This window comes from Lagenorhynchus albirostris, chromosome 7 (assembly GCF_949774975.1).
Source record: "Lagenorhynchus albirostris chromosome 7, mLagAlb1.1, whole genome shotgun sequence".
Taxonomy (NCBI): domain Eukaryota; kingdom Metazoa; phylum Chordata; class Mammalia; order Artiodactyla; family Delphinidae; genus Lagenorhynchus; species Lagenorhynchus albirostris.
In genome coordinates, this window is record NC_083101.1 from 54,357,506 (window position 1) to 54,381,771 (window position 24,266).

The window sequence follows — 24,266 nt, forward strand, 5'->3', positions numbered from 1 at the left end:
CTGCAGCTGAGGGGAAACATGGAAGGGGAGTGAGGGGCACCCAGCCTTGCAGGCTGCACTGGGCCTGTTCCCTCTCCCAATTCCTGCTGGGGAAGGAGGCCCCACAGGTGCGCTGCTGTCTGGCACCCTCTGGTTCCCTGGGGCCTCAGCGAGGCCAACGGGGAGACTACAGATGTGCACGAGGATCTCCTCCAGCCAAAGTTTCTGAGGTTCAGCTTCTGGCTTTGTCCTCCTAACCTGTTTTCACCTGAAATTATAGCAAAAGCCACAGGCAGGCAGACAACATCAGCTGCAGTAACAACCTTGCCTTTCCATTTTTTTTCCTCCTCATCACACAAATGAAATGTGTTTTGAGTTCCCTGTAGAGGCTCCAGGATTTAGAATGAATAGATTGTCTCTCTAAGATACCAGAGCTTTCCCTTCTCCGCAGGGTGTGACAAAGGACATGGTCCCTGTTTAGGCCAAGTGACACAACCCAAAAAGCCTGCCAGAGGGGTGGGACTTTGTGTGCCGTCTGAGAACTCATGTGGAAAGAAAGCCTGACGTGAATTCTTTTGTAAAGCAGAGCAGATTTTTGTAAAGTGAATGACTTGTCTCTTTTGCAGACACGGATGTCTGCATGATGGCTCTCCTCAGATCAGAGCCCACTGGCCAGAGAAACTAGACTGACTGAGTGCACTGTCAGAACGGACCCTGCACTTTGTTCTTTATTCGGCTGATTCTACTTCGTGTCAGAATGAAGTCCGGAATCAGGCAGAACACTACCGACCGTGCGGCCAGACAGGAAGGACATGTCTGTCAGGATAAAAACTGTCACCGGATCCCAAGTCTGACACCAAGCTGTTAATTGTCTTGTTGAAGATTATAATTATCCCAGTTTGACAAATAGCATTTTCCCTCAGAGAACATTTTTAAAGAGAGAGAAAAGAAATCGTGAGAGGCGAGAGTACTGGAATATCAGAATCTACCAGGTGTTTTTGGGTTTTCGCAATTTTTATAGCCTATGTCACAGGACTCTGGATCCTTTTAATAACTTGGTAAAGGCGTCACAGAAAACGGCATCCTATTCAGGTTTGAGATCAAATGGCCGAGAGCTCTGGGTAAATTCCAGGCCCTCAAAACAGAGTTTCAGACAGAAAGGTTGCCTCCTTCTGGCCACCTTTCCAGAACTGTCCCCTCTACCTGCCTTTGGCCAGACCTTGCTCAGAGGTGGTGAGCAGGCAATGGCGGGTGGTGGGCATGTCTGAACCACAGTCAAGAAGAGGGTGAGAGCGATGCAAAAAGAGGGAGAGAAGGAAGGCAAGGGAGCAACAGACAGACAGGTGAGGGGAGATCCTAACGGAGGGAGCAGAGGCTGTGCAAAGTAGCCAGACATCAGGCATCTCTAGTTTGGTTTTCTGAGAACCCAGGAGCACACATCCGTGTGTCCCTGCTCTCACAGCTTCTAGCAGGTCCCTGGGCAGAGCACCAGAGCGGAGGCCATGGGTGAGCCCGTCAAGTGACCTTTTCCTTTGAAAAATGTCTTCGAGGTGGAGCCGCTGAAGAGTCAACCCACGAGGGTCTCTGTGGCAGCACTGGGAAGAGGGTGGCCTACCCCATGTCCCTCAGGTAGCCTTTGCTAATGCAACACTAACATTCCGGGCGCTCACAGGTGCTGCAGGGTGCGGGCAAGCAGAGCCACAGCGGAGGCAAGACGTACATAGCTGGGGGCATTAAAATAATTATTTCCATCCAAAGAACAGACCTCTAAACATTGTTTTCCTTTAAAAAGTAGACGTAAGTAACAAGTCTTTAAAATCAAAGAACTAAGGTTGCATGAATATAAAACAAGCTGTAGTGCTTCTCAAGGGCCTGTGCTTGACAGAACTTTCTCATTTTGCTTTTGGAGAAACACTGAAAGCAAATGGTTAGCGTGGGAATATCTAAGAGGAGAGACGCAGCCAGCTCACTGGATGGCAGGCCGGCGCTGGGAAACCCGGGGTCCTCCAAGAGCTGAGCCCACGCTGTGCTTTGGAAGTGGGTTCCCCTTGCTGTGCCTGGCTCTTGGGTGGGATAGTTCACTGTGCTTTTGGCAATTTGGGTCGCCCTTCCTTGTTTGGAGTTTCAGCAAATCCCCAAATTACACTTTCACGTGCACATCATCTCACTGGTGTCCTTTGAAGGTTGGCAGCCAGGGAGTAACAGGTATCCGGTAGAGTGAGACTCTGAATTCCCTTTGAAAAGAGTCCTGCTGGTCACCGGCAAACCCAGGGAGAAAAAGGAGCAGCTGCAAACACACCTACAAAGCCCAGCTCTGACCATTCAGCCCTGCCCTCCAAAGACACACCTGGGACTCGGCAGGTTCCGCTGATTCGCTTGACATCCTTTTTCTTACAGTCTGTGAAAGTATAAGAAGAAAAGGTGGCAAGGAACGAAAAGACTCTGGATGCCAGTGGTAGTGGAGGCCAGGGGAGCTTTTAGCCTTCAGTATAGACAGAGGAGAGCTGGCTAGGACAGCGATCCACAGCGCTGATCTGCAAGAACGTGGTGTCTTCAGGTCCACTGCGAAGAGACTCCCCAAAAAGGCTTGAGGAACCCGAAGGTAGATCACACACTGGAAGAGAAAGAGCGCACAAGTCAACTGCTACCTTGTCGCAGACGCGGGGCACGCAGGGAGCAAATGCTGACTGGGGCTGAGGAGGAAACGGTGCCGGGCCAGGCCCTTCAGCGGGTCTCCCCGTCCTCGGGCTCCTTAGGTGGGGGAAGAGGCTGATGTGCAGGCAGGTGGCTAAAATAGGACTTGGCACAAGAGATGGGCTGAGTAGCAATGAAAGTGAAGTTCTGTAGGGAAGAGTGAGGGCGGCCTCAAAAAGGAGGTGATATTACGGTTGAGCCATAAAAAAGGATGGGATTCTCACAGACGGAGAGATAAAGAAAGAACATTCCAGGAGGGGGAAAGAGGGAGCGAAGACAGAGAGGGGACACGTGGGATCAAGTGTGCTGGCAAAGCTCAGGTACACAGCATGTAGGGAGACATGTGAGGAGGGCACATGAGACGTGAGCGCAGGTCCGGAGAGTTGCATCAGGCTCAACTCCTGGGGGCTTCGAATGCCTTGCTGAGGACAGTCGACTTTATTCTCTGGGAAACTACAAACTACTGAAGGTAGCTGAACAGGAAAGTACCTTATTTTATCCTTCATTTTTGGAAGGCAATGGTTATGGTAGCTCGGAGGGCAGAATGGTAAAGATAAGGAGCTAACTCAAGGAACTTGTTGGAAGGCTGTTGCCTAAGTCTGGGAGAGACATGATGGCACCTGAACGAGGGTGGTGGAAGTGGGGCTGGAGAAGGGCTGGAGAGGAAGATAAGAGGAGAGACATTTCACGGGCAGACCGAACAGGATGTGATGTGGTCATGTGCTGGGTCAAGTCTAGTCCAGGCTAGTCACGGGAAACCCACCTGATCTCACCTGCTTGTCTGCCCGAGTGTCTAAGTCACAGACACCAACACACCTGTAATGCCCGAGTGAGCGGAGAAGGCTCTGTGGAAAACGTCAAAGCCAGCCTGGCCCATAGACGTGGGGACCAGGCAGTCCTCGAAGGAAGGCACCACACTGCAGGAGCTGCTAGGCGGCATGGTTCTCTGAGAGTCAGGGTAATGTGGGGGGCAGAATGTCTGCAGCTGCCCATAAAATCCTGAAATGCAAGCACGGCATTGAGCTACTGCAGGGCACAAGTTCAGAAGATCATTTCAACCTGGCTAGACCCTCACTCAGCCTGGCTTCATATGACAAAATGCCTTTAACCCTAAAGCCCACCTACAAAACCTTCTGACCAAGCATCCATAACGTACTAGCTGAGCAGAAGCTCTTCTACCTCCAGGGGCTTTTTATTTCTTGCTCTAGTACCTGAAGCTGAAGGGCTTCACACCTTCCCTAGACTCTCCAAAGAGTCCTGGACACTGAAGGCCCGTCCTTCAGGGGACATTCCTACCCCACGCCCTCTCACCCGTTTTTAAGTGCATCTTCCTTAACTTCTTTTATTTTATAGTCTGTTTTCCACATTTCATAAAAACCTGAATAAAGCTCTTAACAATGCTCACCTTAAAAAATGCAACATAGATCTATCCATCTGTACTTCCAACAGATACATTCATACATTTATATTTTTTCTTCCTCATTATTTTGAATAGGTACATAGTATCTCATAGTCAGATATGCAACCATTTACTTAACTATTATTATTGCTGATCTTTGCAGTAAATAGAAAAACTGGAAGTGAATAAACAATATAATGAAGAAATATGTGGAAAGATTTCTTAATATTTGAAAATAATCAACATTTTGCTAATCTTGTTTCATTTATCTTTTCAATTTTTTTCTTACTCAATGGAGTTTTTCCCTTGGGGTCCTATGTGGTCCTTTTCTATGATTCTCCACACCTTCCATGATACCTTACCATTTCCCTCTTCCTCCTTGTCTCATAATAAATTTAAGTAAAAGATTACTTTCTGGAGTATATGGTTTTAAAAATATAATGAAATCTTCATTCAATACCTTATTTCATGGTACCTGTTTCCTCAACTGTAACATGTGAAAGTCACTGTCTATTTCACTGGGTGATTATGAAAATTAAGCAAGTCATTGGATAAGGAAATCCATACATAACATTTGAAAGTGCTTTATGAATGTCAGTTATTGATATCATGACTCTGTTTCTGGTGAAAAAAACAAGGGATTAGTAGAGGAAGTGCCCCCAGTGTTCCTTCCACAAACATTACACGATGGTGAATACAGAACTAATTCATGGACTTTGGAGCCCTAGTCCTGTGTGCTTTCCTCCTCTAGAACAGTTTCTTCTTATGGAGTCACCTATCAAGAGGTAGGGAAGGTGCTATTTGGGTTGGGTTCTTTTTAGCTCTCTTTAAGTACAACTGAGGCACACTAACACATCCAACCTATTATGCTCACACCCTTCTCATTTCTGATTAGTACTCTCAAGGCAGACTACCCTTGGCCAGGAGGCTTGTTCTATGGTCGCTAGGAATATCACCAAAGAATGTGTGCTGAACTGCTCACAAAGCCACAGACCAGCCCTCTAGGAGCTTATGATACAAGACAGAGGATGGATACAGATTTACAAACAGGGTACACTCACAGTAGAAAACAAAATAACATTCTTTGTAAGTAAACAGTAGTATACTTTATGTAGAATCAAGAGAAAAATCCATATAAGGTTTGGGAGGAAGATTAAATTCATGTTAGCAGTATAGACTAGGAAAAAACATAAGGAAATTCCATGTCAAGGCAGGAGAAGAAAGAATGGAAAACTACTGGCTCTTCTCTTTTTGATGCCCTAAGTCTTCTGCATGGACTCAGTAGGCAGACGGGCAAAGGACCCAAACAGATCACTCAGATACGCATATAATTTATCAACCAATATGGACAACTGGCAATTCTCTAGCCGTTAAAGCAATAAAAATCAAGACAATGATAAAATACCATATTCTACCTATCACATTAGCAAAGATTTCTGAAAGTCATTCTTGGTGCTGGACTGAGACTGGTGACAAAGGCACCTGTGCAGAATGTGCAGAAATTGCAAAGGAGTATAAGCCTCTGTAAATCACTTGACAACCTGCATCTAGAACCTAAAAGTGTTCATACTTCTGGACAGGGGAATTTTTCTTCCAAGAATGTATCCTAAAAGTGTATTCTGAAAAACAGAAGAAATTCTGCAAGAGGTAGTCATCACAGTGCTAGCTGTCATAACAGAAAACCAACAGAGGAGGAAAAATGGCCACCCATAAGAGAACGGTTGAACAGTGGTACATTTACCTGATGGGAATGTTAAGTAGCCATGAAAACAGTATTTACAAGGAGTTAACATCGTGGAAAGACCATTATAAGGTTCAGTTGGAAAATAAAGCAAGATACAAAACTGAATAGGGAGACTGGGTTCAGTTATGTGGAAGACTATGTATAGGACAGATTGCAAGGCAACATATTTATAGTTGTCTTTGGGGTTTTTTTGGCTTTATGTTTTTCTGAATTTCAGTATCAGTGAAGGACAAGTACTTTGGAGCCAGACTTCCTGGGTTCAAATCCTAGCTCAACTGCTTACCAACTGTGTAGTCTTGGTGAATTACGTAGCCTTGCAGTATTTCAGCTTTCTAATTTGTAAAACGGGATTAAAAGTAGTACCTAGGGGCTTCCCTGGTGGCGCAGTGGTTGAGAATCCGCCTGCCAATGCAGGGGACACGGGTTCAAGCCCTGGTCTGGGAAGATCCCACATGCCGCGGAGCAACTAAGCCCGTGCGCTACAGCCATTGAGCCTGCGCTCTAGAGCCCCGTGAGCCACAACTACTGAAGCCTGCTAGCCTAGAGCCTATGCTCCACAGCAAGAGAGGCCACCACAATGAGAAACCCGCGCACAGCAACAAAGACCCAATGGACGCAAAAATATAAAAATAAAAAGTAGTACCTATACCTTAGTGAGTTATTATGAAGATTAAATTGAGTTAATATTTACATATTATACAATATAATCGGAGAATATAATTAATATTTATATAATATATTTTAATAACACAATTTATATATGTTTGCTAAATAAGAAAAATAAAAAAGTAAAATTATATCACAATAATGTAGCTCTCAAAAGTAAAATGTTTATTAAGAGAAATAAAATTTTCAAAAGGGCAACAAGTAAGTCCTTCAACAATAACCAAATGTAAGAATGGACAAGGCAGTGGGCATGTAGCTCACTTCCAGTTCCCAGGTGGAATCCTCTGGAACATTCTTGGCCCTCGGGACCTGGGCTATATACCTCTTTCCCATATTGGTTCCTAGATCCTTCACTAATTGACACACATTCTGATTTCTTCACTCGCCCCCATGCAGGCTCACAACAGCAACAAACTTGAGTGGGCTGAAAGACCTGGGATGTGCAGTTTCATTTGGGAGGTTTCTTGGACTGATCTTGACTTTGGGTACCCAGTGGCCAGGCACATGTAATCACGGCATCGCCATCAGGAGGAAAACATTACCAGGAACCATCACAGTTGGTTTATTAGAATGTAATGTCGCCTCACTGAACAAAATAGACAATATTTGCTATTTATATCCCTATGCTGGCTCTGTTCATATTTGTCACTCATATATACCCTGATAGCATTCCTCAGTGTAATATTAACCTTCCAGGAAGACAGACTCCCACAACTCCCCACATAGGGACATTGATCATTCAGGTATGTCAGGGACAGTGATAGAGACTTCCACTGGCCTTTTGTGAAAACCAATTCATTCTCTCTTTCCTGTCTTCTCCCTGCTTTGAAGACATGGCAGGAATTTCACATGGCTTCAATCTACATTTGAGTGCTGTAAAGTGTAAGAGTACAAAAGGTTCATAATGCGATGAAATACACCCGGTGAAGTTAAATAGTAAACCCAACATCCTGAGCTCCATCTCCCAGTTTCCCCTGTCCATCTGGGTCTGAGTGAGAGGGCCGAGTGAACTGTAGTTCCTGCCTGTGGCTTTCTTGGCTGACACGAGAAACAGTCAAAACCAGAATGGCCCCACAAGCATGTTTTACCACGCTCACAGCCAACTCAGGGAAAGAAAATCCTCTTTATTAAATCCCTCCCTTCAAGAAGCCAGTTACTAGAGATGCCAAATACACTGGTGTGGATGACTGTGGTCACTCAAATCAAAGAGCTTTAACATAGCCTCTTCCCACTGCTATTTCCATAAAACTAACATAATTTTAAAAGATTCCATTAGGATCTTGCCACACACAAAAAACCAGAGAAAGCCTAACTCATTTTCTGATGAATGGCTCCTGTATTCCAGCTGCTGAATTTCATGTAGTAAGTTTGGAAGGAACACTACGTCAAGGACCCAAAGCAAAACGCAGCAAGATGTTAACACATTTCGTGGGCATAAAACATAAGAGTGATGGCAAGGTCAGCCAATCTGTCAGTCAGTCAGTCAATGACAGTTACTGAGTACTGGTCAAGGTGCTTTTGGAGAGACCAAAGAACTAGAAGATAACACCTTGTCCTTGAGGATTGATAATGCAGTTGGAACAAGAACACATACACTTATAGTAGCAGAAGAATGCACACATAAGTTTATGTTGGCAATAAATATTAGTCATCACATTTAGTTAGAAAATCACCCCTCCCCCATTTTAGAAGTTATTTTACCTCCAAGAATGGAGGAGGAGAAGAGGAACTTGCAGATAAACTGACTTTACTCAAGTTGTAGCTCCTGAAGGTCAAGGAGAATCATTCCTCCTCTTGTCAATTTTGGGAAGTATTTTTCCCTTCTAAAAACAAACTTGTTTTTCTAATTATTAAAATATTTTGAATTAATTGTACCAACTAGAAAATGTAGAATAGTATATGCAAAGAAAAGAAAAATTAGCTTTATTCCTACAATTCAGACATAGCCAGATATATACACACAAAACTGGAATGTTATATATATTGTTTTGTATCCTGTTTTCTCCCCTAATATTACCTATGAGCTCACATAGTATTAAAAATCATTCTTTTTTTCCCAATAAATTTATTTATTTTATTGTTATTATTTTTTTGGTTGCATTGGGTCTTCGCTGCTGTGCACGGGCTTTTCTCTGGTTGAGGCGAGCGGGGGCTACTCTTCGTTGTGGTGCGCGGGCTTCTCATTGCGGTGGCTTCTCTTGTTGCGGAGCATGGGCTTTAGGCATGCGGCTTCGCTAGTTGTGGCACGTGGGCTCAGTAGTTGTGGCTCGAGGGTTCTAGAGCGCAGGCTCAGTAGTTGTGGCACACGGGCTTAGTTGCTCTGCAGCCTGTGGGATCTTCCTAGAACCAGGGCTTGAACCCGCGTCCCCTGCATTGGCAGGCGGATTCTTAACCACTGCACCACAAGGGAAGCCCTAAAATTCATTCTCAAAAACCTCTGCTCTTTACTTTGTCATGTGGGGTCACTGACAGCTCTGTGATGATCCGTTAGATCAGGAGTTCATGGTTACTCTTGCTGCTTAATGATGATGAAGTAGCCCCATGAAGCTGAGTGTGGATTTCCTTCCCAACGTGGAAGGGGAGTGGAAAAAGTTAGAGGAGAAAGGAAGCGCATGACTAAATACAGTAATGGAAGGGTATTCTCTAGGGCAGCGCTGTCCAAGAGAACTTTGTGTGTTGATGGAAATGGCCTCATCTCACTGTCCAATACAGTAGCTGCATGTGGCTACTGAGCACTTGAGATGTGGCTAGTCGACTGAGGAACCAACTTCTACATTATATTTAGTTTTAATTAATTCAAATTTAAATGGCCACATGTGGCTTGTGGCTACTGTACTGGACAGCAAACTCTAGGGATATCTGCATTCTCAGGTTTAACAGACTTTCAGTAATGTTTCTGATTAAATTCCTAGAGAACAAACATATGTCCCACCAAGAGTTTCAATAAAAGCCAGATAATGATTCTTAGACTCCTGGCGTTCAAGATAAGAAGCATATTAGACTCTTTATTACATTTATCTTTTCCTTACAAAGTTACACTCTAGTCTTGGTAGAAGGAACCAGAGTATAAATACTTCAATAAATAAATAATGGTCACCCAACTCACAACCCTCATGAGGGCTGATGTGCATTGTTTTAAGCTAAACTTCCAGGGCAATTCAGTTCTCCTGCAGGAACCACTTTCCTTTCTGGAAGTAAGAGAAGGAAAAGGAAACACATCACCCACTTTCTTTCCTGCAGACTCTGGGCCTAGCTCCCTGTGTGTATGGGAGTGGCAACAGCATAGGTGGGTCTCCAATTTCCCTACCACTTGATGATGAAATAAAGTTCAATACAGAGGCTCTACCTTACACTTATGGGTGGAGATGAATACCATCAGTCCAAACTTTGTCAAGGTTCTATGTCAGGAGCTGTGCCCCTAATGGGTTTGTTTATATACATAGCAGATGGCTTTGCAAAACAAAATTCTTGTTCTCCTTTATGGTGAGGCTGAGAACCACCACCAAACTCTGGGCACCAGGAAAAGAGTTGGATGGACAACATTCAGAATCAAGACTGACCCTTTCCTGCGGTAGGTTCTGCCCAGACCATGATGCCAACTTATAGATGCAGACAGCCCACCTGTGAAGCCCATCACAGGCATCAGGAAGGGCCCCCAGAACTAATTCCTCAACCAGAGTGTGGCCTGATCAGGCTGGGCAGGACCCTTTGTGAAGCTCCTTGGAAACAATGCTGAGAGCAATTGCTTCCCAAGACTCCTCAATATCTTCAGACAAGAAAGCCCTTCAATTCCCAGGTGATCGGAGAGTATCATTTTAGGCGTCCGGGCCAAACACTGTTGTTTTCAGATACTGCCCGAGTCTCAGGAGTCATCTGTCCCCTTGACCTTTCAGAAGAAACACTGGCTGAGCATGTGCTTGCCTTTGTTCTTGTATTTTTATAAAATGGGGGTTCACAGTACCTACTTCATAAGGTAACTGCAAAGATTAAAGAGGATTAAGAGATGACCCATGTGAAGGGCTGAGCATGTGCCTGCACACAGCACTCTACAAATGTTTCTTTTCACTTTTCTTCCCTATTCTTCTAATAACACAAACATTTCAACTTTTATGCCTTCATTTAGTCGACAACTATATGCTAAGCACTTACTCAAGTGCTGGAGACACAGTGGTGCATAAAACATACTCCATGCCTTCTTGGAGTTTATGTTTCAGTGAGAAAGAAAGATAAACATACAAATGAGAAATCAAGTAATACAATTTAATATTATATGTGACAATAAAAAGGAAATTTTCTTTAAGGAATATATAGAGATGCAACTCTTTTCTCTAGACTGCATTCAAGATAGGAAGAGGAAAAAGCTCAAATAAGAAAGAAGTTGGGGCACTCCCAAAACTTTTAAAAAAGACTAGTGATTATGGTCCCTTTTGTTTGGCCCTGTCTGGTGAGGGTAGATATAATTAGGAGGTCATCCCATAGCTCTGCTGAGGACCAGCCCTGGCAGAGTGGGGTTTTTTTTTTGTCAGTGGTACTGATCAATTCGTGCCTGGGTAGGAGAATAAGCAGATGTCAATGACAGAGGCAGAGCTGGCAGTGCTCAGCTTTTTGGTGGTACAGCTGTTTGCTAGCCAAGTGGAAGCAGGGATGTATGTTTATGAGCTTTACAACTCTTAACCAGTTTTCCAGAGACTATAATTTTGTGGGTTACTTTAGGAATTGTAGAGTTTGGGGCCTCAGTCATGATTGCTGCATGTGCAGGGGCATGGATAAGCCTAAGTGATGAACGAGAGGGCTCAAATCAGAGAGTTCCAGGGACAGGGACTCAGAAAGAAGATGCATGGCCTACTCCCTTTCGCTACCCTTATTTCTTCTTCTCCAACACTCTTATGGCTCTTTGTGCATTCCCTTGTACTCTCTGGGGACCCTTGCACTCCCCCCTTTAAATACCTTCTGCAATCCATGATACAAGCCAATGAGCAGAAAAGAGAAAAAAATAGGTAAGTCTCTGGTAAAGCTCTTAAAGGCTCTAAGAATATGATCTCTGGCATCACATCTTCTCAGCATGATTTAATGACCTCCAACTTTACTCAGAGAAAGGCAGGGAATCATACACTTATTACTCACATGGTACCTTTTTAAAAAACTTAAAAAAACTCCTTCTTAGGCAGCCTCTGATATACCTGTCTTATAAGTAGGTGATTCAAACAAATGTTCTCATTTTATAGACAAAGAGATGGAAGTTGAATCACATGCCTTTAAACCAATACTATGGTTACATGTTATTGTGCAAATAAGAGAAAAGTGGAAAATTCATACACTCATTTTAATATTTAAAAACATCCAGCTATTTGCAATTATTCATGGATCTAGCTTTTATCTTAAAACAAATGGGGAGCAGAGCTAAAAAAGTCATCATATACTTTTCTACTAAGTCCAGAGTTTTCTCATTTGCAGTTCGTTTGCTTTGGCATTTTTATAGACATTTTGATTAGTGTTACACCAACCCCTCAGAGAATTCTTTCAGAAGGAAGGAGAGGAACTAATATTTATTTGCTCTGAGATAGGCATTATCTTAGGTGTTTTAAATAGAAAATCTTCATTTTTACAACTTTTTAAAAAACTGAAATATAGTTGATTTATGATATTGTGTTAATTTTAGGTATATAGCAAAATGATTCAGATATATATATTTTTTTTCAGATTATTTTCCATTATAGGTTATTACAAGATATTGACTATAGTTCCCTGTGCTATACAGGAAATCCTTGTTGTTTATTTTATGTATAGCAGTTTGTATCTGTTAATCCCATATTCCTAATTTACCTGCCCCCCACCTTTCCCTTTGGTAACCATAAGTATGTTTTCTATGTCTGTGAGTCTATTTTTGTTTTGTATATAGATTCATTTGTATTATTTTTTAGATTCCACATATAAGTGATATCATAAAATATGTCTGTCTGATTTACTTTACTAAGTATAATATTCTCTAGGTTCATCCATGTTGCTGCAAATGGCAATATTTCATTCTTTTTAAGTTACATCAACTTTTGAGTTAAGTAATATTGTCCCCAGTTTACAGACAAGGAAACAAAAAAGTTCAAATAACTTACCTAAATCCTCATAGTTACCAAGTTTCAGAACTAGGACTCAAACTCTGGTCTGTTTGGTAACAGTTCATAGAGACTATTAGGGCTTAAGCTCACAGACAAATCATTTCAAACAAAATCTTGCCATTTTTGTTGAGGTCTCTCACTGCCAGATTATAGGCAAAGTTACTCAGGCTGGATCAACATTTCATAAAGTACATACATTTTCATTAGGGAGAAAAGCATTGAATTAATTAACAAAATTGATGAAATTACCTAAACACTGAAAATTTCGAAAAACCCTGAAGAGTAGAAACAGAGACATTTTGGAAATTTCTCTTGGCCAATTTTCTGATTTAGTAACTATTTTATTTCTATCCATTGCATGAACTACCTGGATCTGGGTTCAAAGCCTGGATAACCCATTAACCAACTGTGTGTCTTTGCATAAATTATTTTCCTTCTTGAGCCTCATTTTCTTTTAAAATAATATCTATTTTATAGGGTTGTGGAAAACATTATACATGAGAGCATTTATAAAAGCATCTAGTGCATTCCCCAGCATGTAGTAGGCCCTCAGTAAATAGTAGCAATTATTACTACCATGAAATAAGCTTAGCTGTATTTGTAGATTCTGTATAATGCACATGCAATTCTTAAGCAATTTATCTCTCATAACCCACCACCCTTAGGTATAAAATGATGCTGATCTTGGAAGTGAAGCCTCCACAGTTTGGCTGTCATTTTTCCCCTTAGCTCCTGGTCTTGGCCAACAACCTCAGCCAGGTCTTCATGTAGTCAGAACTCTACTAAGCTTCCTCCCTGGAAGTGATGGAGAAACCGACTCTTCATTTTAATATGGAGTCTATAAATGGGGAAGCTACAGGAACAGCTCACAGACTGTGTTAGCAAGACAGATTTTTCTTCGGGCTGAGAACTAAACCAGCTTGCAAAGCACTCGAGCTATTTAAGACTGACATTTAAGTAACTACTGTACTAAGAAGAAGGAAAATAATGGAAATAATAACCCTGAACATTCCATTTGGCACATTCCTTTTGAAGGAACCAGGTTACAGTGGTTGGAAAGCTGACCAGTGGAGCAACCTCCTGGTCCCCTAGCCCCTGGTCAGATGGGTTGCAGCATGTGGGCTTCAAGTTAGACAAGTCCACCTGGTTCCAAGAAGTGGGGCCATTTTCATCTACAGCTTCTACCACTAGCCTACAGGCCACAGAGAGATGCACTCTGCACACTCCGGGTGCTCTCCTCTGCTCGTGCACCTCGCAGAACCTCACCTGGTCTGAAGCAAGCTGCTAACGGCATTTATTACTGTGAGCCACACTCGCTGTCCAAGTTGTATACCTGGGGTAGGGGAAGAGGAAGATGGTCTGCTACTGATGTCTGCAAAGTTTCAAATAAAGGGATGAGAGCGGGCAGAGCATTTTGCTGAAAAGGGCAAAAAGGAAGTGGGAGAAAGCAGAGTGAGAAGGAAGGCATGTATAAAACCCTTTTGGTTAAAAGATGTAATCGATTTTCACTAAAATATCTTCAACCCAACCAAAACACTAATGCGTGGTGGCCTATGGCTTCCAAATTCTCAGAATGATAAGCTGCCGAAGTAAACTAATTGCAATGTGTCTCAGTAATTGCCGTGTGTGGGTACGTACAGTTACAGTACAATGGTTCAGTGCATCCTGATAATGACAATGCGCGTATGGCAATTATATAAAACAGAGATGCTCAAAACCAGAAGACCCAAAGATTCTTAAGATGGATATTAAAGCCAGCTTTGCCATTTACTGGCTGTGTGGCCTTGAGGAAACCATAGCCTCTCTGAGCCTATGAGTCCCTATTGATAAAAGGGGGAAAATAATACTATTGTGGCAGCATGATCCTCATGATAGGGAGAAGGAGAAGCACAGGGAACAAACGGAAAGAGACTCAGTGCCCAGTTGCCCATGATTTGCCTCCTGTACTCCATCACCCGCCTATGACTCAAAACTCCTGGATACATATAAAGCCCAGAATGAAGGGTGGAGGAGTTGGACATTCTTAGTCTGATGGGTGTGTGAAGTAAACACTTTGGCCATGGGTCAAGGTTGAAAGGAATGAGGTGGGAATTTCTCTATGAGAGGGGGTTACTCTGTTGCTGGTGTATATAACCCTCCTAGGTGGCTACAAGGATCAAATGAAATAATAAGTGTGAAAATATTTTGCATACAGTAAAACACACTGAAAATTCCAGCCCCTACTGTCTCATTATAAGCCTGGTGTTACTTATCATCCTACATTCTCTGAGTACAAAGGTAAATTTACCCTCGGTTGTGTCAAGCTCTGTTGCATAAAGTTCACAAGCAACCCTTTGACTCAGGAGTACTTGAGCCAAAAACAGAACAAGGAAAGCACGGCAGAGAATGAAGATTTAATTCTATCTGTCCTTGTCCTTCCAAGCAAGCTTTGCTGTAAGAAAGGTCTGGCAGAGAAGAGGATTCCAGATAGAGACAAAAAGGGACATTAACATGAAATGCTGCAGCCTCCTCTGAGAGCCATCCTGGTTCTCTACAGCTTTTAGGTTGTGCTGCATTTACAGAACTTCCCCGGAAGGTAAAGGGAGAAGGAAGCTGGAAAGTATTCCCTCAGTCACTGGCCAATTGCTTCCTTTGGATTATCTCTGATTGGGGAAGCACGGTGAGGTGGCACTAAGTCCTACACTTAGGGTCTAGGCCAGTGGTTGTTAAAGTGGGGGCCACAGCATCAGCTCCACCTGGGCTCTACGGCAGACACAGTGAATCAAATTTCTGGGTGAAGGGCCTGGGAGTGTTCATGTTAACAAGGTGTTTCTTACACTAAAGGTTTAGAAGCCCTAAGAACATCTTTACATGATTTTCAATCTTTGGCAAGTTTTCCAAATGGAATACCAATAGGAAAAAACAGAACAGCTCTGAGTTCATTTGAAATGGAGGAGGAGAGCTCTTTGTATGGGCATCTCTTCCCCCTGGGCTCACCCCCAGCCCTTTCTGCTGGACTCTGGGGGCTCTTGGGGATAAAGCAATGATGACCGTCCCAAAGTGACTTTAGATTACAGACATAGATCAGGATGATCTCCCTCCCCACCCCAGTACCATTCTCTTCTTGGGCAAGGTGCAATCACGGGACCTCAGTTGAGTGACTCAGAAGTTCTGGGCTTACTGCTGGTCCCACACTGATCTTGTGGCCTAGACTTCTGCTGTCTAGCTGTAACCAAACTCCCATGTTATATCCGCTCCACTAACTAGGTGATTTCTTGTTTCCCTGAATCCAAGTCTATGACTATACAACTTTCCAGCATTCTAATCTCGCTAAGAGTGGGCACCAGCTCACACTTGCACCAATGGCTTGACTGTTTCTCCTGCTGAACCTCTGCCTCACAGCTAAGTCCCTGTTACATACTGTGAAGCTTCCCCCAAATCTGCTGTCTAGAATATTATAGTGAGATGAAATCTGGGCTTGAAGTAAAAGAAATCTATATAGGTGGGTTTAAGAAAGCAGAGCGGACTCTGCATTTGTAAAACCTGATGTATGTCATTGGATCCCCAAATTCCTGTCACTCCTTTCCATCTGGCTACCAGGAAACTTGCCTTTTCATCTTGTCAAACCTTGGGGACACTGACTCCTAACGTGGATGACTCAATTTATGATCTGCCATCCTCTGCTCCGCCCCTCCAGCTAGACAGCCTTCTTCCCACTACTACCTGGGGGTCACACTCTGATGAGTATGTCTAGTCTACAGGGTCTTTCCTTTTCTGCTTGCTCTCATCCCACTGCCCACCAAACTCTCGATTTTAAAGTATGTATTAGGCATCTCAAATGTGCCATGTACTACAGGGATTAAATAGATGACATGATTCCTTGCCTACATATGGACCATGAAGAATACTGTCTCACGGTTGAGTTCAAAGGTTTTGCTTGCCAAGAACCATTCCTTACATATAAGCTCACGACAGGCAGGGACTTCTATTTTCTCTATTGATGTAGATTTAGCACCCCAAACAGGACCTGGCACATAATAGGAGCTGAATATTTGAGAATGAATAAATGGATGAGTGAGTGATACTTACACATAGAGCCTTTGGTGAAGATACTGATGGTAAGAGGAACCACAACTGAGCTCAAAGATTTTGATCTATGAACTTTGTACATAATAGCCTATCAGGAGTTTCAGAAAAATAAAGTGACTTCCCTTTCTAACACTGAAATTTTCTTTTAATGGAGGAAGAAACAAAGACAATGGAAATACAATTGGCCCTGTCAAGATGACCTGGAGAGTTTTGCTGCTCCAAGCCACCATTTTCTGCTGGATGCCAGGAGGCCACTGAACCTGAAGAGGAACAAGAGTGGGCAGGAGAATTAAGTGGCTCAACTCATCCACAGAACACTTTGCACTCTTTTAGGAAACCATCCCAAGGTCAAGGAGTTTCTGAGTTTCTAATCTGAGTTTCATCTCTAAATAGGAGCAGAAATATATTTCCTACTCTCTTCATAAAGTTATAATGAGGATCCAGGTATTCACCCAACAAATATTTTATCGAGCAGTTTCTTTATAGCTACCAGGCAACGATAATGATCTTGTACCTAAGAGTAATTTATAAAACATATATTGCAATATAAATGTATGTTCTATCACTGACCTCAATGGTATTGATAAAAACCCTACATCAGCCCAGATCCACAGACACAAACAACCTTGGGGTAAATATTTGGCTAATTCAGATCCCCTGAATCATTCGGCCATTCTGATGACAGGATTTAAGAATCTGAAGTAAAGGGATGTGTGATATGAGATTGGGTTTGCGGAGGAATGTAGGAGAGGAGCGGCTGGCCGTTACACTTAAATGATCTAGAAAAATGCCTGAATGTTTTTACTTCAACAGACTTGCATCGTTAAGGTCTAGTTCTCAAAGCCCTTACAAAAGAACGAAATAGAGTTTAGCCAGAGCAGTCTGGTTAGAAAGCAAAAATTTCTGTAATGAGAAAGAGCACTCACAATTGTAAGTAAATCAACTAGAAATTCTAAGGGAACTAGGACTGTTTTGCAACACGGTCTGAGCCCAGATGACCTGAATGGGCACAGATCAAGCCAATTCTAGTGTTTTATTGTTGTTGTTCCGTTTTATTAGTGGCCTTGCTACCAGTAACAAGATGTTTCTAATGTGTGTGTGTGTTTTCCCTTTAAGGAAACTCCAACCACAGCTATTCATATTTTTTCTTCTAAACGATGAGTTGCTTATCATATTTACAAGGAAAACTGCAACTAAAAATACAAGAATTACAAGACACGGATTGCCATTAGTATGTTCAGACCTGAAGAGTTCAAATGCGCAGCCCCTAAAATAGACTTATAAGACAATATTTAACTTGATTTTAAGATCTCTATTCATTAGAGGCTAAACTTCATGAGTTTCAGATATAAGACAAAACATTTGCTTCTGGAAAAAATGTCATTGCTTCTCCCAAAGAATGAAAAAGCACTAAATCTGTAATAATGTTCATTAAACGCTTTTCTATAGTGTTTTTTTTTTTTTTTTTTTTTTTTTTTTTGTGGTACGTGGGCCTCTCACTGTTGTGGCCTCTCCCATTGCGGAGCACAGGCTCCGGACGCACAGGCTCAGCGGCCGTGCAGGCTCAGCGGCCGTGCAGGCTCAGCGGCCATGGCTCACGGGCCCAGCCACTCCGCGGCACGTGGGATCTTCCCGGACCAGGGCACGAACCCGTGTCCCCTGCATCGGCAGGCGGACTCTCAACCACTGCGCCACCCAGGAAGCCCCTCTATAGTTTTTAAGTTAACTGACAGAGAAGTCACAGTAGTCAATGAAACAGAAATTTTCTGGATCTTTTCCTCCTCTTCAATAAATTTTTGAGTTCCAATTAAGAAAACAAACTGTCATGCTGCCAATGACACAACCTGACTGGCAGGTGAAAGAGCAAGTGAACTACTTAATAAATAATATAGATACCCAAATAGTAGCTCCTGTTACTTAATTCCTATTATAACTGAACTACCTTTAGAGCTCAATAAAAATATTAAAAGATGCTCAGTCACATTACTAACCAAAGGAAAAATCAAAACAACTTTGCTGTACAAACTGGCAAGTATTAAAATGACTGACGGGGGCTGGTGGTGGTGGTGGTGGTGGGATGAACTGGGAGACTGGGATTGACATGTATACACTAATATGTATAAAACGGATAAGTAATAAGAACCTGCTGTACAAAAATAAATAAAAATTTTTAAAAATTCAAAACCCTTAAAAAACAAACAAAAATAATAATAAATGACTGACAATATCTAGGGTGGGGAAATGAGCGCTCTAATGCACTGTTGGTGAGAGTCTAAATTGGTACGGACTTTGTGAAGGAATATATGGCATTATCTATCCAGCTTTAAAATGTGCATACCCATTTATCCAGCAATTTCTCTTTCAGAAATATTTCCTAAAGAAAGAATGCAAAGAGATATATATGTGTGTGAGAGTACTTGTGTAAACACACAATATACATAAGGAGATTTAATATAGCATTGTTAATAAAAGCAAAAAGTGGAAAAAACATAAATGTCTTTCAACAGTGGAATGATTAAAAAATGAAAAGTTCCCATAAGTATTAAACTATACAATTAAAAAGGAATTGATTTACATACATTGACCTAGAAAGCAAAAGAATATATTTTGTTAAGTTAAAAAAAAGTGGGACTTCCCTGGTGGCACAGTGATTAAGAATCCGCCTGCCAACGCTGGGGACATGGGTTTGATCCCTGGTCCAGGAAGATTCCACATGCCATGGAGCAACTAAGCCCGTGAGCCACAACTACTGAGTCTGTGCTCTAGAGCCCCTGAGCCACAACTACTAAGCCTGGGTGCCACAACTACTGAAGCCCACGCACCTAGAGCCCGTGCTCCGCAATGAGAGAAGCCACCACAATGAGAAGCGCGCACACTGCAACAAAGAGTAGCCCCCGCTCGCCACAACTAGAGAAAGCCTGCGCGTAGCAACGAAGACCCAATGCAGCCAAAAATAAATAAGTTAATTAATTTAAAAAAAAAAGTAAGTCATAAAATAAAATGCAGAATGTGAGGCCACTTTATAACAGGGCACATGTTATGTATATATACATGCATATATTTCATTTTCAGAAGCATTTTTAAAAGTCTAAAAGGAATACTCACCAATCTTAATAATCATTACCTTTGAGCAGTGGAATTAAGGTGAACATAGGCTGGGAAGCAACTTAAACTCTTTATAAGGTTAAGTACCCTAAGTACCTTTAAAAAAATGAACAGGTAAAGATTTTTTTCTAATTTAAAAAGTCAATAAGAATTTAAAAACTGCATTTAAGGAATGTGCTAAGAATCCAGTAATCCTGGTTTGATGATTTAGTAATCAGGCTTCCAAACAGTTTCTCCCAGCAAGCGTGTGCTTGAGCAAACATGGCACATGAGAGCGTGGGTGCGTGCATGCACGTGGGCACACAGAGACACACAAACACACCAATACACATACACACCTGTGGGGTAACACCACTGGGGGCAATCAGAGGGTGAGCTATCCCTTCCCTACAGGGACCGTGACGGCTCTTAATCCAGTGGTGAAGAGCATAGACCGTTGTCAGATGGTCCTGGGTGTAGTTTCCAGTTTCCATTTCAAGATTAAGAAATCATGGGCAAGTTACTTAATGTTTTAGTGATTCAGACTCCTCAGCTGTAAAATGGGAATAAACAATGCCTTCTTTATAGGGTTGTTATGAGAACTAATAAGAAAGGCACTGTAAACATGCACCATACTGCCTGACACAGGGTAAAAAAAAGGCAAACATTTTCAGCAATCAGTATGCAAAATACACAAGACAAGTGGTTGGTGGGAAATCACTTTGTCTCATGAATCATAGTACCGGTATTGCCAGCAGAATTTTAGCCCTGTAAGGAACCTCATCTTTAATGGTTCCACATTTAACCTTCACACAAAAATAATTCCCAAGCTAACTAAAAACTCTTACAGTACTGTAGCTATAGGCATCATCATGAAGGAGAATGAGTGCGAGCTTTGGGGTCAGACCGTGTTTATAAAACCAGCTCTGATATTCACTAGGTATGTGACTTGGGGCAAGGTGCTTAAACTCTCAGTCTCACCTGGGAGGCTAGAGTATATTAATATTTTTATTAATGTTATTGTGAGGATTAAACAATACAAGTGGAAGTATCCAGCACACCCAGTATCTGGTACACAGTAGAAAAATGACAACAATAATAATAGCTCTAATTAACTGAGCATATCCTGCAGACCAGGCATTTTCTCTCATTCTTACACCAACTCTGAAAGAGAAGTATCACTATCCCCCTATTATACTCAGAATTTAAAAAACAAAACAAAGAATCAAAACAAAATGAAAACAGACTCACAGATATAGAGAATGGGTGCTTTGCAGAGGCGAGGGTGGTCAGTGAAACAGGTGATGCAGACTAAGAGGTACAAATCTCCAGTTATATAAAAAGCCCCAGGGATGTAATATACAGCATAAAGAATATGGTCAATAATATTGTAATCACTTTGGGGACAGATGGTTACTAAACTTGTGGTGATTATTTCATAATGCATGTAAATGTCAAATTTCAGTACACCTGAAAATAGTGTACATAATATTGTACACCAACTGTATTTCAATAAAAATAAAATAGTCGGGAAACTTAGATTCAGGACATTGCATGACTTGCTCATAAGATTCCAATTCAGATCTGCCTGACTCCAAAGTCTTTTTCTGCAGACTTTTCTACAGCTTTTTCTACAGCTCACTGTTTGTCTTCCTTTATCACCTTGGGCAAGTCACAACCTCCTCTTCTGGAAATCTCCTCTTCTGAGATACTGTGACCAATTTGGGGGTATGTAAGCTAATGGCTGGGAATGCTTTGAAAACTGAAAAGTGCTTTCAAAAACAAGGGACTTGTACCTACGAGCCCTGGGAATGCCTCAAAATACCTCTTCCACAGGGCTGCCACTGCTCAGAATTTCACTACTTGACACTCAGTACCAGATGTGCAAATACTCATGAGAAGGAGTATTGCATTAAATTTACCTTAATGTATAAGTGAATCATTAAATCATCCTATTTCCTCTAGGGAGAGGTCCCAGGCAGTTGGTAAGCACTGGATATCTAAAGAGACAAACAGGAAAATAAGAGGAAGTGCCCAGAGAAAAGACGGGCCCTGAAAACCTGATTCCAAGTCTCAATTCTGCCAACGGCTGGCTCCACCAACCAGTTTAAGAAACCATGGGCAAAATCCCTCTCTTCCTCCTCCCCTTTTTATTAATTCATATTTATTCAATAAACTTTTATTAAGCATTACCATGTACCAAACATTGTGAGGAGATACGATTCCTGTCCTAAGGAAACTTAGAATTTAGTGATGATTACTTGATTTAGATCTAGTCCTCTAATATCCTTACTGATATATGGGTTTAATCTGTGAGTGTGTGTGCAGATGCTTAATCACATATGTATATTATTCACAGTTCAATTTTCCATAATTAATCAAACAGCTCTTCTGATTAAGATGACCATCTTACACAATTGTCATAAAACCCAACACGTTGAAATTCTGACTGCACTCATATACACATTTAAATTTAACTTTTGTTTTATAGAATTAGCACACTGTCAGAATTTATCAAGTACTAGCAATGTAAAATTGCTCTGGGGATAATTTTGTAGTAATTAAGTATATAAGAGTAATTAAGAATTTCCCTGGATCTAATCATCAATCCCCAGTACTATATAAGCATTAATAACATCAAGGCTGACACCAAAAATTATTCCTGATTATGACCGCTGATGATAATATCCGCTGATAACATCAGAATAACGTGAAGTACACTCATTGGCTCATTCCCCTGTGAATACGTCACAACTTCCTCAGTGAAGACTATTACACTGTTGATTTATCAATCTTATTTGTCTTCCTGAGATTTCAAGGCAAAGTTGTGACACATGCTTAAGTTCTAAGCAATACAATTTCTAGACTTACTGCTTTATTATTTCACAACCTCACATATGCAGATGTGACTAAATTTCCTGTGGGAGGGAAGTATGTTTATTGTCTCTACAATTTGCCTTTTAAAAAAATAAGCTTTAAACATTTAACACTATAAACTCCCAGAAATGAGATCAGTCATGGCTGTAACCCATAGGGCTCTTCTGGAAAGTACCATTGCACAATCACTGTTAAATAAACAGCCAACACAGAGGAAGAAGTTAAGCTTGTACCTGCCACTCCATTTCATTTAATTTATCAGTGCTCTGAGGTTTCTTCAGTTTGAAAGATGGTTTGGTTGTTTGGTAGGACAAGCCATTTACAACGTGTTTTGTTCTTGGAGGCCCGTTGGTGTCTGGAAACCTTTTGTTGTCCGCACTGAGGTGGGAAAATGCTACTATTGTCTGGGAGCTCACTGGCCTGCTTCTTCAGGGCCTGCAGGCACACTTTAAATCATGAGAAAGACAGCTTATGAACCACAGGAGCCAGGACCAGCAGAGAAGGCCCTGCTTTTCCCCCCCCGCTGCTGCCTTGATATCAAACAGCTCAGGCTAGGGAGACAGCTTCATGGTGATTTTCTAATGAAATCTAATGACTGGATCTTGGATGATGGAAATCCTTGTGTTGGCAACTGGCAACTCCAGAGGGGTGAAAATGGGAGCAAGCAGTGGAAAGTATAGAAACCTCAGAGAATAGGGAAGAGGGGCAGAAAATGGGGGCAGAACCCTCAGAAAGAGGTCTCTAGGCTCTACCACTGATTTCCCAGAGGCAATCAATGTGAATGAATCCGTGAGATAGTTCCATTTTACAGATTAGAAGACGGTTCCAGAGAATCTTTGGCACACCCTGTAGTCTGTCTATCCAATAAACATTATTAACAGAAACTCAGTTTTGTCGAGCATGGCAATGAACTAAAATACCTGTCTTCCCAGACTCCCTTGCATGTGAGGGTGGCCATGGGACTAAGTTTGGGGTACACCTGTCCTTCACTCTTCTCCCTCACTTTTGCCTGAAACTGAAACAAGAAATGAATGGAGAACATCAGCATCCATACTGTGACCAGGAGGATGGAAGCCACGGTTAAAGACGGCAAAGCAGAAAGCAGGAGGAGACTGGTGCACCATTGGCCCCATGGGGCTGCTTCTCCTCCATGCACTGTCTACTTTTAGATGTCTTGTCACATGCGAAGAGTACACTGGGCATGCTGCTATAACATGATAAACAAATTCTGAGAAGCCCTTTGCTCTGTACAAATGTGTATGACAAATAACAGGCTCTTTGGGAAAACCAGGATTGGGACAGACCACTCAAAATCTACGAAACCTACTCATTGCAGGAGTAACAAAACAATCAAGAGAGGATTTGGGCAGCCAGTTCAATGTGGCTGGAGGCTCTTTGGTGGTTATTAAAAATGGACAAAAATGTTGACTGGAAATGATGGCTTGCAGGAACTGAGACAGCAGGTGATAGAAGCAGCACTTAGGAAGAACTGTGATCTGCCATCAGCTGAGGGCTGGGCAGGCCAGGTATGCACCTTTCTGGGGACGCAGCCCCTGGGATCATGCTCATTTCAAATTTTATAGAAAGAGAGCAGAAAGGGATTCTGCTTATGCAGAAGATAGGCTGAGGGCTTCTTCATTTT

The 24,266-nt window shown here is 42.1% G+C and overlaps 1 protein-coding gene across 5 annotated transcripts in view; it reads right to left on the reverse strand.

Moving 5' to 3' along the window:
* Positions 1-405: 405 nt before the first annotated feature.
* GLIS3 (GLIS family zinc finger 3) overlaps positions 406-24,266 on the reverse strand; it is a 504,604-nt gene continuing 480,743 nt past the window's right edge. For 2 of the 5 annotated variants that reach the window (XM_060155032.1, XM_060155030.1), the window contains exons 9-10: positions 3,490-3,672; positions 406-2,593 (exon numbers count right to left, since the gene is read on the reverse strand). In XM_060155032.1, coding sequence (XP_060011015.1) covers positions 2,457-2,593; positions 3,490-3,672 — 320 coding nt within the window. In that variant the 3' untranslated portion in view covers positions 406-2,456. Of the gene's footprint in view, positions 2,594-3,489; positions 3,673-19,785; positions 19,865-20,106; positions 20,301-24,266 lie in introns of those variants that run through there. The other 3 variants (XR_009541593.1, XR_009541594.1, XM_060155031.1) reach the window with 3 other exon arrangements.